The sequence below is a fragment of the Hemicordylus capensis genome, chromosome 5 (genome assembly GCF_027244095.1).
Source record: "Hemicordylus capensis ecotype Gifberg chromosome 5, rHemCap1.1.pri, whole genome shotgun sequence".
NCBI classification, from domain to species: Eukaryota; Metazoa; Chordata; class Lepidosauria; order Squamata; family Cordylidae; genus Hemicordylus; species Hemicordylus capensis.
This window is the reverse complement of record NC_069661.1, coordinates 180,906,850-180,924,580: the sequence shown is the minus strand read 5'-3', so window position 1 is coordinate 180,924,580 and position 17,731 is coordinate 180,906,850. Positions and strand designations below refer to the sequence as shown.

At 43.3% G+C, this 17,731-nt stretch overlaps 1 protein-coding gene across 7 annotated transcripts in view; it reads left to right on the top strand.

Moving 5' to 3' along the window:
• NELL2 (neural EGFL like 2) overlaps nucleotides 1-17,731 on the top strand; it is a 224,322-nt gene that overhangs the window by 42,753 nt on the left and 163,838 nt on the right. For all 7 annotated transcript variants that reach the window (XM_053255344.1, XM_053255341.1, XM_053255338.1 and 4 more), the window contains exons 4-7: nucleotides 3,527-3,700; nucleotides 3,827-3,923; nucleotides 16,944-17,016; nucleotides 17,178-17,260. In XM_053255344.1, coding sequence (XP_053111319.1) covers nucleotides 3,527-3,700; nucleotides 3,827-3,923; nucleotides 16,944-17,016; nucleotides 17,178-17,260 — 427 coding nt within the window. The remainder of the gene's footprint in view (nucleotides 1-3,526; nucleotides 3,701-3,826; nucleotides 3,924-16,943; nucleotides 17,017-17,177; nucleotides 17,261-17,731) is intronic.

Below are 17,731 nucleotides of genomic sequence, written 5' to 3'. Positions count from 1 at the left end.
AAAACAACTTGAAGAGCACCTCAACACCATAGGGGCCACAGAAATCACCATCAGCCAATTACGAAAAACAACTTTACTGGGAACAGCCTATGTTCTGCGACGATATCTATAACAATTGACAATAAAATTCAGCCATCCCAGGTCCTTGGGAAGGACTCGATGTCTGGATAAAACAAACCAGTCAATAACACCTGTCTGACTGTAAACAAGAGATGATGATGATGATTGATTGGCTATGCGGGCTGTCCTTCAGTAAAGAAGGAAGCTAGCACAGCCAGCTCCCTCACCTCTCTGCAGTCTCGCTGACTGCAGAGAGACTGCTTTTCTGAATGTCCATATTCGGAAAGGAGAGCGGGAGGAAGGGGGCACGGAACTGCAAGGGGGGACTTGTTACCTGCAATTTCAGCTTTAATTTCCTCTGAAATTTTGCTTGCCAATAACTTACAATCAGAACTGGCTTCTAGAAGGTCCTGAAGAAAAAAAGAAAAGAAACCCTGCTTAACATCAAGTCTGGGACTCTGCGTGTTATTTATACTGTCACCCCACCCTAATGTTTTTATATTTTGGTAAACTGCCTAGCGCCATTTGGGTTGGGTGGTATGGAAATTTAATGTAATGAATAAATGTTAGTGCCTTTCTCCCTTATTCCAACCACTGCCATTCATCTTCTCTTTCTTTCTGTCACCCATTTCCCTTATCCCAACACCCAATCCAATTATTTCTTATAACTATTTCCCACCATTCAGTCATCGCTCCTGTGCTGCTACCTGTTTTCTGCATCCCCTTCCCTAACCCACCTGTACAGTTTATTCAAAGTTTGCAAAAAGGTCAAAACAGCTACCTCAGCATATCATCTGCTTAGTTTTTTGTTGAATCTTGTATGTGCTATCAGAAGAGGCCATGATGCCAAGGATGATTTTGTGTGTCTGTTATTCAGATCCTTCCCCCACCCTGCCGGTGGCACACCTAGGTGGCAGGTGGTGCAGCCGCTGGGCCTGTTCATCCAGCTCAGCGGCCCTTGAAAACTGCAAGGCACGCCCGCACAGTTTGAGTAGATCGTCGCAAGCCCAGAGCAGGGTTTGGGGTGGCAGCAGTAGCCCCCCGTCCAGTGATTTGGAGGCCCCCTGGACCTTGGAGGCCATGTACTAGGGCCCCGAGGTCTGGGGGTAAGCGTGCCTCAGTCCCCTCCACCACTTTAATTGTGGGTCCTGATACAAAGCTTTCCACCACAGCTACTTCTAATGAGACTGACATCTTAGCTCACCTTTATGAGGAACCCCCCTCCCCACCGGTTTTAAACAATTTGTTTGGAAAAATGTTTCCCATTATTGAAATGTTTGATCACTTTTGACACCATGGCTAGTTGAAATGCTTTGAAGTTAAAAGATGCTTAATTTGTATTCTGTTTAACTTCTTAGTCAAGTTGGAACGACCTCAAGCATTTGCTATAAAGCAGGCCATTAAATTGACTGATGTTCTGGCATATTGGTCTGTTTTGTTCTGGAGACTAAGCTTCACTTAATTTAAACTTCTTGGCAATGCACTAAATGTATTTTGACAAAAGGGATATACATTATTTTATGTAATAAAAATTCTCACGAGTAAACACTTTAATAGTAATGAGTTATATCTGTGTGCCCACCAAGGGCATAAAGTTTCAGAAGTTAATAAGAAATTGTCAATGCAACAAAAAGATTGGAGTGTTTTGTCAGAAATGTGAATACTCAAGTTCCATTTAGAAAACAAGTTTCTAGCCTCCATGGTAGCAGAGTATATAGGTGAAAATACAGTGTTCTTCTTAAAGACTGGAAGAAAACTGAAATTCTTTGTTTCATTTACTGAAATTCACTGCTATGATTCTTTTCCTCCAATAGTATACACTGTTTTATCATATTTAAAGCTACATCAGAATTAAGATGGATATACTGTATGTATAAGCAAAATAGTTTCTGGTATTGTAGTTTGGCAAATGCTTGCAAATGTGAATAAGCATATTAGCAGTATTACTCCATAATTTTTCCCCCACAGATGAGCACTAAGAATTGGAGGTATTAGCAACGTACTGAACATTTTATTTAGACAATTGTAGGGGTAAGTCACATTGTTGGGGTGTATACAGAATCTTTCAAAGCTATTTAAAAGTCAGATAAAAATATTATTGAAATCATGAATTTGCTTGATTTTTATGCCACAATACCATTCTAATAAGCCAGTATAGTTAGCCAGTTCATATGAATCTGCCTTACACTAGGTCAGACCATCAATGCCCGTCTAGCTTAGTTGTCTACCAGTGACTTCCTAGGGTTCCAAACAGGGATTTTTAACAGTCTTTTCTCATCAACAGGCTTATGTTTCAAAGGAGAACTTTTGCTTCATGATAATGTACTTTAGCATACATTATGCCATATACACATTTTAAAAGTCAAGTTTGGAATATTTGTTAATTCCTTCCTGTGATGGCACCAAGTAGTATTCTACTCAGCAGTGTGCTTTACTCACTTGGCTATCATGCCATTAGCATCATGCATTTCCATTGTAATCTTAAACCTGTTTCTTTTTTGGTATTATTCCATCCCATTTGTCTTGATCAGATACCATTGCTTCTGCTACAACAGCTTTGTTCACATATTGGGGTCAGTCACAATCAAAACTCTGTTCCACCCAGGTTTGGGAGCTGTGTGTGCTCCCAGTGTGAGGTTGTGTGGAAGCAAGGTAGGAGGAAAACATGGATAAAAGTGTCTGTGTGAAAGCAAGATAGGAGGAAAACCTGCAAACTTGTCCTTCTACCTTGCTTGCACACAATCACCTCCACCCAGGTTTTCCTCTTACCTTGGTTATACACAACCAAAAATTGGAAGCACACACAGTTCTGGGTAGTTTTTAATTGTGGGTAGTTTTTAATTGTGTGAATGACCTCCTTGAATGTCAAGGGGAAATACAGTGTGATCTGCTAAGTATGCAAATAAATAAATCGGCAACTTCAAAACAAAGCAGACATTTTCCCCCTGATAGGAATATTTCATAGTGAAGAATAAAAAGAAGAAGAAAATGATATAGAACTGTTTATTATAAGAAACTATACTGTTGTAATGTTTTGAGCTCACTGTACCGAAACAGCATGAAATCTAACTTCTGGCATGATTTGCTACATATTTTGTTGTTCTAAGCAATGGTGTAACTAATTTTGGGAGAGGTAAAAAGTAACGGTATAGTGTGCCGTCAAGTCAGTTTCAACATCTGTGCTCACAGAGCCCTGTGGTTTTCTTGGGTAGAATACAGGAGGGGTTTACCATTGCCTCCTCCCATTCAGTATGATATTATGCCTTTCAGCATCTTCCTATATCGCTGCTGCCCGATATAGCACCAGCGGGGATTCGAACCAGCAGACTCTTTCTCAAATTCTCAGTTTGTCAACAACATTTGCATTGATTACATGTTAAACATTTTGTCAGAGTGTGAAATGGATGGACTCTTCTTTCTCTCTGTTAAAATTGCTTCATGACTTGATGTTTCATTTTTGGTACAGGTATTTGGAACTAGAAAGCAGCGGTCATAGAAATGAAATTAGGTTGCACTATCGTTCAGGAAGCCATCGCTCTCATACAGAAGTGTTTCCTTACATTTTGGCAGATGACAAGTGGCACAGGCTGTCTTTAGCAATCAGTGCATCACATTTGATTTTGCATGTGGACTGCAATAAGTAAGTGAAGAGTTGAATGTTATACTAGTACAACTTCAGTCTGCAACATTTTGAAATATCACTGAATGTAATGATGGTAACTTTAAACTGTTTTGATCCCTGCTTTCTATTTTCTTTTAAAACCAGAATTTATGAGAGAGTGGTGGAAAAACCCTATATGGATTTACCAGTTGGCACAACATTTTGGTTGGGACAAAGGAACAGTGCACATGGCTACTTTAAGGTATGTTTTTGTCAATAAAAAAGAGAGAAAATAATCATTTAAAAAGAAGAAAGAGAGAAAATAAACATTGGACAGTTAGGTAGCAAATTCTAAGCAATGCATATATTGCAGAATGCATTCACGCTTAAAATAAACGTGAGTTTTGGGCATTCTTAGTTCCAGTTTTGTGACTTCTCTTGCACATTCTTCTAGTGGATTCATTGTTCTTGTGGATTCCCAAATTACATTTGGGAATGCTACATCAGGTCAAAAATATACATCTGATGTTTCTTAGATATTTTGTAGTCTTGTAGCTCAAACTGGTGCTTGAACACTGTGGTACTTTGAGGTATGAGGCATTGCTCACTGTAATGTTTAATGAAGTTTATTTTACTTTCTGAAAGTGTAATACCATGTCTAATGCCAGAGACTTAATGCCAGATACATGTCTAACTGCCCAGAGACTTGCATTTTGGGCGGTATATAAATATGTCAAATAAATAAATAAATAAAATAATGTAATACCATTACATTAAGGTGTAATATGTGTGCCTAATAGCAATGCTAGTATCTGGCCCGATTTCGGACAACCATGAGAATAGCCTCTTTGTGTGTTAATGTGAAGCAGGCAACATAGCCCACATGAAATGTCATTAATGTGCAAATTAGGTACGATAAAAGGCAAGCATTAATGAGTATGTTGAGGGTCAATAGTCTGAAGATTAGGGGTGTGCACAGAACTGGCTGGTTTGTTTCAAGTCTGAACCGAACCCAGACTGGGCCAGTTTGATCCGGGACCCCTCAAACCCCGCAATCCAGTCCGGGGGGGGGGAGTTAACTAGTTTAAACATTTTTAATTTTTTAAAAAACCTTTTTTCAAACTTAACCCCTCTGGGGGAGTTATCCAAGGCAGCATCCCCCCTCTCCCCCCTCCCCCTCCCACCGGCCTCTTTTAGTTGCAGAATTGGCTGTTGGGCTGTTCTTCGTTACATTTTGGGGCCTATCCCACTGGCGCAGTGGACAGCCTGTGTAATGGGCCTCTGCATGGCCTGAGTCATGCCACTAAGATTTTGTAGCTAAGGTAGGCTGGTGGTGGGGAGGGGGAACCTCCACAGACACACACACTCGCAGCCTTGGATAACTCCCTCTAAGGGGATACGTTTGTGTGTGTGGGGAGGGGGGGAATAAAATTAATTAATTAAAAAATCACAAACACTGCCGAACTGGCCGGGGGTGTGTGTGCATTCGGTCCAGGGTCGGACTGAACAGAGGGTGGTTCAGATTGACCCCGAACAGTTGAACTGATCCAGTTCGATGTTGAACACGTTTGACTTCAAACCTGTTGCACATCCCTACTGAAGATTAATTCAGACAAGATTATGCTAGAAAGGGAGATAACTATTTAGGACTTAAAATTGGCTTTATTCTGGATTTTCTGCTGGGCAAGCATTAGATAATTGGTATACACTTGTAGTTCTCAGCTCTTGTTGTTATACCTGGGGAGATGGTAAGTCATTTCTAAGGAAGAGCCCGAGGTGTACCACAGTTTTGCAAGTGCACCCTGTTGCTCCAGTGTAATACCAGTCTTGACCGCAACACAGCTTGCACTACATTACTTGCACTAGTGCAATATGTTTACAAGATTACAGCATTTGTCAGCATGTAAGCTCCTGAATTAACAAAGTTGTACCCATACACGAATACAGGAGGCCCTTCAAAATTGTGGGTTCATGTCCTGGAGTTTTGCCCGTTCACAGACAGGGGTAGTTTCAGTCATACATGGGTTTTCCAGTAAAGACAACTCCATTAACTACCCCCTAACTAAATTGGTATTGAGAACTATACCAGGAGCAGCTCCCATGTCAGCTGAGATGCCATGCACAGGTTCAAAGTGTAAAAATCCATTCTCTCATTACTTCTCATCTCGTGTGCAGGGTTGGATATTTAACCTTTAAACCTTCAAGAACAGCCTGAATGCTTCTCAGCTGACATGTGTGCTGTTCTAAGAAGTTTAAATTTTAAATATCCACTCCCACCTGCTTTTCAGCTGGTGCGCAGGGTTGGATATTTAAACTTTGACACACACCATCCCCACAGAGCAGCCTGCATGCTTCTTAGCTGTTATATGGGGAGGTTTAAATTTTAAAAACCCAACCCCATTTTATGGGTTAGGTGTAGTACTCCAATATCATGGTTTAAACATTAGCAGAACTTTCCGTTAACATTATCCCCACTATATTGGAGAGCCTCCTGTACACTTTTAAAAATGATGCCATTTGTTGAAAAAGGGAACAGGGCCTGAGTCTAGTCAAGTAACCAGCTTCTAGAATCATCGAGTTCTGGAATAACCTATTGTTGGCAGGCGTGTTTGTTGTCGTATATCTGCTTTGTGCATTTTTAAAAATGAAAAAATCATAAAATGCTTAAAGCATAAATATACTAAGATAACCAGTCCAGTTTCTTAAAATAAGTTTGCAGACACCCTTAACAGAAAGTCTGGGCAAATAAATGTACAACCAAAAAGAAAAAATATTCCAATAATTGAGCAGAAGGGGAAGACTGTGGTTGTGTTCAAACATCATGTGGAACCATGAGTTTATTTTGTCAGTCTCACGATCAGTGAGACCCGGTGAAAAACCGTGAGCGGGGAGAGCGGGCTAAGCAGGGCATGCTGGCGAGACCCCCGGAGCCAGGAGGCGGCTTTTTGCCTCCCCTCCGGGGGTCTTCTCGTGAGTAGCCTTGGTGCGGAGCCACGCCACGGCTACTCACGATTATTAAAACCAGGTTTGTGGAGCGCTTGCTCCGCAAACCTGGTTTTAGGGCAGGGGTAATTAGGCAGGTTACCCGCCTAGGAACCACTGGGCTCGCAGCTGAGCCTGGTGGTTCACACAATGGGGCAAAATTAGGCTATCCTCTGCTAGCCCTATTTTGCCCCATCGTGTGAATAGCCTCACTAAGTTGATTGTCTTAACTATGGTCTCACATGATGTCTGAACCTGCAATCATGGTTTAATCTTGGTTTGTTTCAGTTCACATTTGCATGAGTCTTGCAGAGAAAGTGGTAAGTATAGATTGGGGGGCACAACTGAAATGCCCCAGTGGGCTAGAACCAACCATGACTTGGTATGTTGGAGCCAAGGTCAATATTCAGCACATTGATTATTACAACATTTTTGGAAGGGTGGTATATAAATCAAACAAATAAATAAATACATTAGTATTAAAAATATTAATGAGAGCAGTTTTAGTTTTGGATCGATCCCCCTCCTGTTAACGGATACACAATTTTTAACCAAGAATATTGGCCAGAAAATAGGCCTTATCCATGCCGAGTCAGTGGGGCACTGGAATACATGCCAGCCACAAATAAATGTCCTCTCCTCTCTTCTCCTCTCCTCTCCTCTTCTTTCCCTAAATTGCTTTCAGGCTGCCATCCTAGGCAAGCTTCCTGGGAAGCAAGCCTCACTGGGTACACTGTGAGTATTTCTGAGTAAACATGCATAGGATGACTCTGTAAGGGAGTTTCCAGTTCCTATGATATTGCAGGATATTCTTCCCTGGGGCCCATTAAAAAGTCCCTGGGGGCCAAATCCAGCTCCTTGGCCTTATGTTGTACAGGCCTGGTGTTTGCTTGTTTGTTTATAAAATTTGTACACCGCCCCAAACCTTTGTCTCTGGGCGGTTAACAATAGCATAAAACAAGTTAAAATATATACAAAAACTTAAAACAATTTAACAATTTAAAAATCACCCACAAATTAAAACCTTAAAATTTTTAAGAACTGAAAAAGCTTGGGTGAAAAGGTGGGTTTTCAAATGGTTTCTAAAAATCGTAAGAGATGGGGAGGATTGCATCTCAGTAGGGAGTGAATTCCACAGTCTTGGGGCAGCAACCGAGAAAGCCCATCCCCATGTGGCCACCAGCCGAGCTGGCGACAACTAGAGACGGATCTCTCTAGATGACCTCAAAGGGCGGTGGGGCTCATAATGAAGAAGACATTCTCTTAGATACCCAGCGCCTAAGCCATTTAGGGCTTTATAAGTTATAACTAGTACTTTGTATTTGCCCAGAAACCTATTGGCAGCCAGTGTAACTCTATCAACAAAAGAGTGGTGTGGTCTCTCCGAGATGACCCAGAGACCAACCTGGCCGCCGCATTCTGTACCAACTGAAGTTTCCTGACTATGTACAAAGGCAGCTCCACATAGAGCACATTGCAGAAGTCAAGTCTGGAGGTTACCAACATATGTACCATGTTTTGAGGTCGTTCATCTCAAGAAACGGACGCAGCTGGCGTATCAGCCGAAGCTGATAGAAAGCCCCTCTGGCCACCGCCTCAACCTGAGATACCAGGGAGAGGTGTGGATCCAGATGTACTCCCAGACTGCGAGCCTGTTTCTTTTGGGGAAGTGTGACCCCATCTAGAACAGGGAGATCAAAATCATTCTGACCCTGCACAATAAGTACCTCTATCTTATCTGGATTCAGCTTCAGTTTATTCTCTCTCATCCAGCCCATTACTACTTCTAGGAAAACAGGTAGGGAAGTTATGCCATCTCCTGAAGAAGTTGACATGGAGAAGTAGATCTGGGTGTCATCAGCATACTGATAACACCCTGCTCCAAATCCCCTGATGATCTCTCCCAGCGGTTTCATGTAGATGTTAAAGAGCATTGGAGAAAGTATGGAGCCTTGTGGGACACCATACTTAAGCTCAGATTTCAAAGAGCAACAGTTTCCAGTCGACACCACCTGGAATCTGTCCGAGAGGTAGGAGCAGAACCACTGTAAAACAGTGCCTCCCACCCGCTACACTCTCAGATGTTCCAGAAGGATACTATGGTCGATAGTATCGAAAGCCACCGAGAGATCCAAAAGGACCAACAGAGTCACACTTCCTCTGTCAATTGCCAATTGGAGATCGTCCATCAGGTCGACCAAGGCAGTCTCCACCCCATAGCCAGCCTGTAAACCAGTTTGAAAAGTGTCTAGATAATCAGTTTCCTCCAAGACTGCCTGGAGCTGAGAGGCCACCACCCTCTCAATTACCTTGCCCAGCCATAGGAGTTTGGAAACAGGCCTATAGTTGCTCAGCTCTGAGGGATCTAATGCAGGCTTTTAAAGAAGAGGTCTGATAATTGCCTCCTTAATACAAGGAGGCATCCTGCCCTCCCTCAGAGAAGCATTTATGATTTTTACCAGGCCTCCTACAACAGCCTCCCTGCTAGATAGAACAAGCCATGTTGGACAAGGGTCAAGAGAACAAGTGGTAGGCCTCACCATTCCGAGCAGCTTGTCCACATCCTCAGGAGTCACAAACTGAAACTGATCCAGTCAAACCACATAAGAGGAGTTGGACACCTCCAGTTCAGACATCAAATTAATTGTGGAGTCTCCAAGTCGGCCCAAATCCGAGAGATTTTATCTGCAAAAACTTCTTTAAACACACCACAGCGGGTAACTGATGCTTCCAAATTCTGATTCAAGGAAGGGGGGGCACATACTAGCCCCCTCACAACTCTGAACAACTCCGCTGTACGTGAACTCGCAGATGCAATATAGGCAGAAAAGAACTGCTTCTTTGCCGCACGTATTGCCTGAGCATGGATATTTAAATGTGCTCTATGTCGCAATCTGTTGGATTGGAGTCGAGTCTTTCTCCACTTGCGCTCCAGTCACCTACCTTGCCGCTTATGCCCCCTTAGATCTTTCGTATACCAAGGGCCAGTTTTGAAGCAGGTCAGAGGGGATGCTTAGGAGCGATCATGTCTACTGCCCTGGTGAGCAAGTTGTTCCAGTTCTCAACCAGGGCATCAACAGGATCACCGGCAAAGCCAACATTAAATCCCTCCAAGGCTTCTTGGAATCGTATTGGATCCAATAACCTCTTCGGGCGGACCATTCTAATAGGCCGCTCACCCTGCAGAGATGGAAAGTTGTTGTAAGCCTAACCTTAACCATATGGTGGTCTGTCCATGACAATGGGGAAATCACAGGAGTCCCCACCCACCAAACACCACTCTGATCAGAATAAAAGACCAGATCAATCGTGTGTCCTGCAGTGTGCGTTGGTCCGGAAACCACTTGGGATAGGCCCATAGTTGTCATGGCCCCTATTAACTTCTGAGCTGCCCCAGACAAATTGGTCCTGAAATGAACATTGAAGTCCCCCATCACCAAAAGTGTGGGAGACTCCAACGTGAGTTCTGCGACCAGGTCTGTGAGCTCAGTAAGGGATTCCGTCGGGAAGTGTGGCGATCGGTATACCAACAGAAGTCCCAATCTATCCCTGGTCCCCAAACTTAGGTACACACATTCAATATGGTCAGATACCTCGACAGGGGCCCTGGTAAGGGAGACGTTATCCTTATAGACCACAGCCACTCCACCTCCCCGCCCACATCCCCTCACCTGCTCCTCTACAGAATACCCTGGAGGAAGAAGCTGGGATCAGACTGGGAAACCAGCCTCCCCCAGCCAAGTCTCGGTGATACACACCAGGTCAGCCCCTTCATCCATAATCAAATCATGGATGAGTTCTGATTTATTTGGGACCGACCTGGCATTGCAGAGGAGCAAGGTAAGGCTATGTAGGTTGTTGGCAGTGTTCTCCGAGGTCACAGAGCTGGCAGGACAGCTGGAAGGGGAGACATCTATTAAATTTCTGACTACCTTTCCCCTGGAATGGCCTGCCGACCTGCCAACGTTACTTCTTCTATTCCCCACCACCACTGGAATAGCTGCCCCACATTCAACTAAGGCGCCCCCTGTATCCCCATCTCTGGACAAACACAGACACATTACAACTACTTCGACCCAATCTTACCAACAGTGAAGTGAGCAAGAATCTTCTCTAGACATTCAAGATAGTATGTCGGCCTCAGCTCTCAGTTCCACCTCCGAAGGCCACCTCCAAAGGCTGGCCCACCTGCAGGCGGCTTCGGCGGCTGCCTGCAGGTGGGCTGCACCTCTGGCTGCAGCCCACTCTAATAAAGGCCAAGATCTTAGAAGCCCAATGGGTGTGTCTCACACCCACACCAATCAGACAGTTTGGCCAGGTGCAGAATATATATGAACACAATTAGAGTGAGTTCAGCCCCTGATGGCAAACAGGCTACAGCAGGGAAGACAAGAGCAAAAAAAAAAAAAAAAAAAAAAAGCCTTGGCCAGACCCGTCCCCAGTCAGAGGAGAGTGGAGCGTAGAAGCTCGATAAGAACTCCTTACCCCCACAGCCATCTTCCAGTCACCCTTCTGCAAGATCATGGCAAGTAAGGAGAAATTGCAGGATCTGAACAAACCAAGACAGGATTATTGTCTGGGATAGCATGACCATCCCTAGAAGTGGATGTCATTCACACAACCGAAAATGGTGTCCTAAAACGGTTTTGGGGATTGTGTGTGCTCCCAATTTTTGTATGTTTGGGTGCAAACAACTAGGTAGGAGGAGGGAGAATTGATTGTGTGGAATCAGGGTAGGAGGATAAGCTTTTAGTTTTCTGTTATGTGAATGACCTCATGGGATAGCATGAAGCTTCTGTTCAGAGCAGTTACATATCAAAGCTATTCTCATGACACGAGCTGCCTGGGCTTGTCCTCTGGAGCGCTGAGAGCCCTCTATAACTGCTCCAGCCAAAGGTATCCCTGTTCTTCTCCCAGATGTTTTACTAAGGTTTATTCTACCTCGTCAAGCGATTGTCTTGGTGATTGCCACCGGGTAGAAGGCTTCCTCTAGTCCATGCCATTTTGGACAGCAAGTTGGAATGGTCGCTCTAATAAGAGTAGTTGCTGTACCACTGGAATGAGTCTCTCTGGGATGTGGGAGGACTAAAACCTATATGGATAAAGCTGTAGGGAGCTATAGAGTTGATCTAAAGAGTTAAAGATAAAGCTAAGTGCTGTATCAGGCCTGGTTAACACTTTCTGGCAGTCGAATCCCGGAAAATTTTGCACACAGCTGTTCAAAATTTGGCAGCATCCTGTGATGTAGAAGGACTGCAGTCGGAGAGTAGTAGGTGGGCACAGAATTGGTCTGTGCGGCCAGGCAACCTAGTGAAATGCGGGAGAATAAGGGTCTTGCAGCTGTCTCTACCAAACAGGCAATGGAGCAGGATGTGCTCTGTGTATGTATGTATGTATTTATTTATTTATTTATTACATTTGTACACCACCCCAAACTTTTGTCTCTGGGCAGTTAACAATAGTATAAAACAAGTTAAAATACATACAAAAACGTAAAACAACTCAACAATTTAAAAATCAACCATGAATTAAAATTTTGACTTCCCCAGAGTAACATGGGCACAGATGTTTCAAGAAGGGGCTCTTCCTGTATCTTCAGTCTAGCGCAGATGAGGGGAGGGCACCAAAGTGGGCCAAGGTGAAGACCCTTCTGTGATTTGTGACCTCTAGCCACTTAAGATATACAGCAGGCACTGGTATATATCTTTGACTTTCAGTGATGAGGAAGTTCGGGAACCTATCTAAGTCAATTGGGCATTCTATATCCATTATGCGCTGTTTGAAGAATGTTTTGGCCTGCTCATGGCCCATGGAGAGGAGGTGGGCAGGGGATAGTCCAAATGATGTAATTTTCAACACCAGAGTTCATTTCCATGTGTATTGGTAGACAACCTGTAGTATTAGGGGGGCTAGACCAATTGAGAGGAAAGGCAGTCTTAGCCCGTAATTGAGTATGGTCAGCCATACTCTAGTCTCCAATTTCACCAGGCCTGCCTTCAGTCGTAGGCTGGTGCTGGGGACACATCGGGGTCAGGTGCTTGGAATACTGCTGTTTAGAATTTAGACTGAACAAGCTCCAGAGGGGAGAAGTTGGAGAAGGGCCCAGCTGAGCACCATAGAGGAGTTCGGCCAGCGACTTTGTTTCAAATTTTTTGAGGGCTGTGGGTATGTATTCTCCTCTTGTACGGGAGAATTTAGAATGGAAGCAGTGCTCCTTTGGGCATTTTGTGCAATGTGGTTGCCATGAGTCTTCATGGTGTCAGCAGTGTGAAAGACTACCCCCAGGTATTTGAAGTATGTGACTTGCTCAGTTGTGTTCACATTTATGTGCTATGAGTGGTAAATACCATATTTTTGGTTTTGTGATAGTAAATTTCTAGTAGATCCTCCCTACAATATTGAGCAAGGTCTCTCAGATCTCTTTTGAGACTGTGGGGGTCCTTGTGAGTATTGCTGTGTCATCTGTATAGAGCAGGATGCAGCATTTATAGATCTCTAGTCGGCTTTCAACACCATCCCTCAAGACAAGTGTGTGGGAAATGAGAAACCTCCTCGGTCGACTGGTGCTTGCTATCCCTCATGTTGATACCCTCCATGATGATATAGTTCTCAAGATTAGATGCATCCCCCTAGGGCCACCTATCAGGCACCATACCAACCCATAAGGTGTCAAACAGGGCTGCATACTTGCTCCACTCCTCATTCCATGGTGAGTCACCTAAATAACCCAGACTTTCACCCTTCCATAGTTTGCTGCATCATCCCTCCTATCTTTTTTGAATATTAGAACAATAACTGCTAGTCTCCAGTTTGCAGGGATGACTGTGCTTGTCAATGAATGTTAACAGAGAGGCCAGAATGGTGGCCCACCACAATGAGTTGTTTTTGATTAGATCAGAGGGAATAAGATCACTGCTTGGGGCCATCACTGGTCTCAGTTGTGAGATAAGATCCATGATTTCCATTATCACTGGTGGCCAGGCAGGCAGGTCCTCTACTTTGTGTTGAGGGCTTCCATGCTCCACTTCTTCTCCTCTGTGCTACTCACCAAAGTGCCATTCCCACTCAGGTGTGAAGTGTCTATCATTCCTCAGATGGAATGAAGCTATCCAGGAGCCTCAGGCCATTGCTGGGGTGGTCCGCGGTGATGCACTAGAAGTGGCCAAGTCATTGGTTCTGACTGTTTGGATAAGGTTAGACCAGGTGGCTTTCATAGAGTCTCTTTCCTTTGGTTTAACTAGTTGTTTATATTGCCAATTCTGCTTGAGGAGCTCCTGCACGAACACTGGGCTCATGCAATCTTTGAAAGCGTTGTAGTTGGTGATAAGTGTTTTGGTTTTGGTGCATTCTTAATCAAACCATGGTTTGGAGTGGTGCCAGAGTTATATGTGCATATACGGTTGTCTGGGCCTGTCCTGGCATTGAAATCGCTACCTATCACTATTTATGCATTGTGGAAGGAGGACAGAAGGTCAGTTAGGTACCTTTCCAACTCAGTCCACATTTTCCTAAACTGTGGTTTTCATTGCAACTGGGGTAGGTAGATGTTGATTATTAATAGGGTGTAGTGACTAAAATGGGTTGTCACTGCCAGAGCTTGTTGCTTAAGTGGGGGTAGTCTTACTGGCATCGCACACAGGGTGGTAGAGACTAGAACTCCTACCTTTGGGTATGTTTCTGTTTCTAATGAATATTAGCTGAAGCTGTTGAGTGCTGCATCTTCAGAAGTCCAGGTTTCCTGCACCATTATGATGTCATATTTGGATATAAAGTCTATGAAGGAAGCATCACTGCACCTGGAGTCCAGACTTGCCAAATTCCAGGACAGCAGGGAGACCTTATGCTGGTCTTTTGCATGTCAGTCGGTAGTTATATTGGCTGGGTTCATGTGAGCAGAGAGCATAGTTTGGAATTCTGGTGCATAATTTCTCTAGGGTGGATTCTGATACATTTGGCTCCAATGGCACCCCTGGGGGTACACTGGGTGACTCCAATACATGTGGTGGTTGCAGCTCTTGGGATTGTGTGGGTGAAGTGGGGGCCCCCTTCCTTAGGGGTTGCAGTATCTGCATCTTGTGAAAGAAGTGGATAAGATGGTGGGCATACGTTCCTATTGCTTATCCCCCTAGGCTTGTGTGTGTTGTGTGCAGCTCATTTGATGGTGCAGGTGATGCACCTTAATTTGGTGTTGCTGTAATTTTGCAGTGCATGACTCTTCGATATAGGTAGGAAGCATGCATGCAGATGTTATTAACTGTGGCTGAGGAGGCTCAAAGGTTGCCCCATTCTTCAGGTTGGCTGGTCCTGCGAGTTTCACTGAAGTCCATTTTGCTGCCACTGGTCTCTGAGTCAGAGTCAGAGCTAAAGTTGGAGAAGTGAACTGCAGTTTCTTCTTTGATCTGGGCTTGGTGGCAGTCTTGGGGCTTGAGGGCCTTAGCAGTGGCACCACTGAGTCTTTTTGCAGTAGTGTGTGTGTGTGGAGTGTGTACAGATATCCATATTGTGGATATCCATATTGCTCTCTGTAAGTTCAGAGTCTGAGTGGAGAAGGAGAGTTGTTAAAAGCTGTGCATGGTTTTCAACAGCTGTGAATAGTTTTTAAAGTTCAGCAATGACTATGTCTGTGGACCTTTGATCCTCAATCTCTCCACTGTCTCCAGGCCATAAGGGGTTAATTTGCTGTGAGTGCTGTGTTTGCTGAGGACTGAACTCATTCCCCCAGTTATTTTATCTGCAAGGTCATTTTCTGAGAGAGCAGTTTTGGCTTTCTTGGCAAATAATATCCATATGGTGCATGCTTTAAATACTCTGATGGTTCTTATATTGTAATTTTGGAGCAGATTCTCTCCCCCGCCCACCATCCACATAAGTTTAAGTGGAGAGTGGCTTGAAAGTGGCACAATTCTTTTTTCCTTTGGGCAGAAATTGGATTGAGTCCGGGTCTATAAATCTGGGGTGAAAATTTAGAAGTAAACAAGTAACTTCTTGTGTGTACTTCAAACTTTCCAGGTGCTGCCACAAATAGCAATGAATTACATTAATGTACAGAAATGAGAGTCCTGCAAACTAATAGTAAACTCCAGGGAGTTTGTAGCAGCATCTGGAAAGTTTGAAGTACACACAAGAAATTAGATGCGTGGGTTGATTTTGGGAGCCATTCATGAGTCTTGTGTGAGGTTTGGGCAGAGGTCCTGTCTGGAGCTGAGGCTGAGGAGAGAGCTGCTTGGACACTGCTGGAAGCTGATTTATGGTTAATTGGCCTTTTCTCCTCTCGATTACTGCATGTTACTAGTGCATCAAAGGCATGCCTGAGCTTATCTGCCTTTGCTGATTTAGTGTTTATGTGCTCCAGGATTTGAATCACCATTTCTGTGGTTAAAAGACAGGCATCAAGGAGTTTTGGAAGAGTTTATGGAGGGGACGGGAGGCATCTCTGGAACTCTTGTGTCTCTGCTCCAGGCAGTTTCATGGGCTGGAGATCTTAGATGGCAAGGAAGGTGCCTGGTGTAATGTATTCTCCCAATCAGTAGCCTCCCTATGGGCTGAGGGAGGGTTCTCCATGCTGAGAGCTGAAAATCTGTTCTTAGGATAGCAAAGAAGTAACTCACTGCTCTATTTGGTTCATTGTTGGGAGTCAATTCTCATCTTCTTCCCCTTAACAGATTGATAGTTATTAGGGCTATTCCTGCTTCTTTTCCTTTGACTTGCCATGATTGTGTTTTGTGTGCTTTCTGTTTGAAGAGTGCAGCCTCTGTAGGGAAGAATCCGGTTTTAGGGAAGGAACTCATGGATTGTACTCATAGCTTGTTGCCATCTTGGTCACTCCCCCTTTATCTAAATGTGTGTCTCAAAACTCAAGGAAACTGCAAATTATTTCAAAATTGCTTTTAAAGGTCACTTGAAACCTTTTCTTTGGGGACTAAATAAAAGTAACTGTGAATTCACAGCAACCAGTCTCTTGCTGCTTAATTACACCTTGACATTTAATCCCTGCAAATTAAGTCCCTGCAAATGGTTGAATACTTGTGTGTATCAGTGTGTACAAGTACAGGTATTTTCCTTCTTCTCTATTCTACTTCAGTGAATGAGAGCAAGAGATAATGATTACATAGGAATCATTCATATATATATATATATATATATATATATATATATATATATATATATATATATATGATTCCACTATATAGATAGATAGAGAGAGTGGACAAGAAGCTTTTTATACAAAAACACTTGATTCAGAATATTATCCTGACAGGCTAAAAATAATATAACCTTTTCTTCCCCCACTTGCACACAGGGCATAATGCAAGATGTGCAATTACTTGTCATGCCTCAAGGATTTATTTCTCAGTGCCCAGATCTTAATCGCAGTAAGTGTGCTAGTTCTTATACATAAAATACAATGTGGTGCATCTTGTTTAATTTTTGTCCAGCAAGATCTTTCTTAAAATGTGTTGATTTTCAACTAAGTTGTAAAGAGCCAAAACCTCACAGAAGTACAATTTGACAAATGCTGTGTTTGTAATTTCAGCGTGTCCAACCTGTAATGATTTCCATGGACTTGTGCAGAAAATTATGGAGCTACAAGATATTTTAGCCAAAACCTCTGCCAAGGTAACACATTTCTCAGAAGTTTGGGTGGGTGGCGGGGGGAGAGATAAGGTTGCAGTGATGCAGAAGTTTGGCTGCGGGATGTGTGTATGTGTGATATAAATGTACTGGTTAAATGTATATTTTATATATTCTTGTGCAATGCTTTCCTGAATTTTTATTTTTCTTCTTAGAATGGAAATCTAGTTTAAAATCAAAGGAGTGGTTCATAAATATTCAGCATTAATCTCTTGGAATAATTATTCAGTTAATATGAATAAAATATTGAATAGCTTAGAATACTCATGGGAATAAGATTAGTGGCTGAAAGGTTCTCTAAGTATGGGCTCCTTGGGCAAGAAAAGTGAACAGATACCCCTTTCAACTTTTGCCATTTTTTGACAAATATTATTCTGTCAAACACATATACTGGAAGATTGCAGCGGTATGGCCATTTCTTACAGGAATTCCTTTATTCAGAAGCTTTAGCTCACG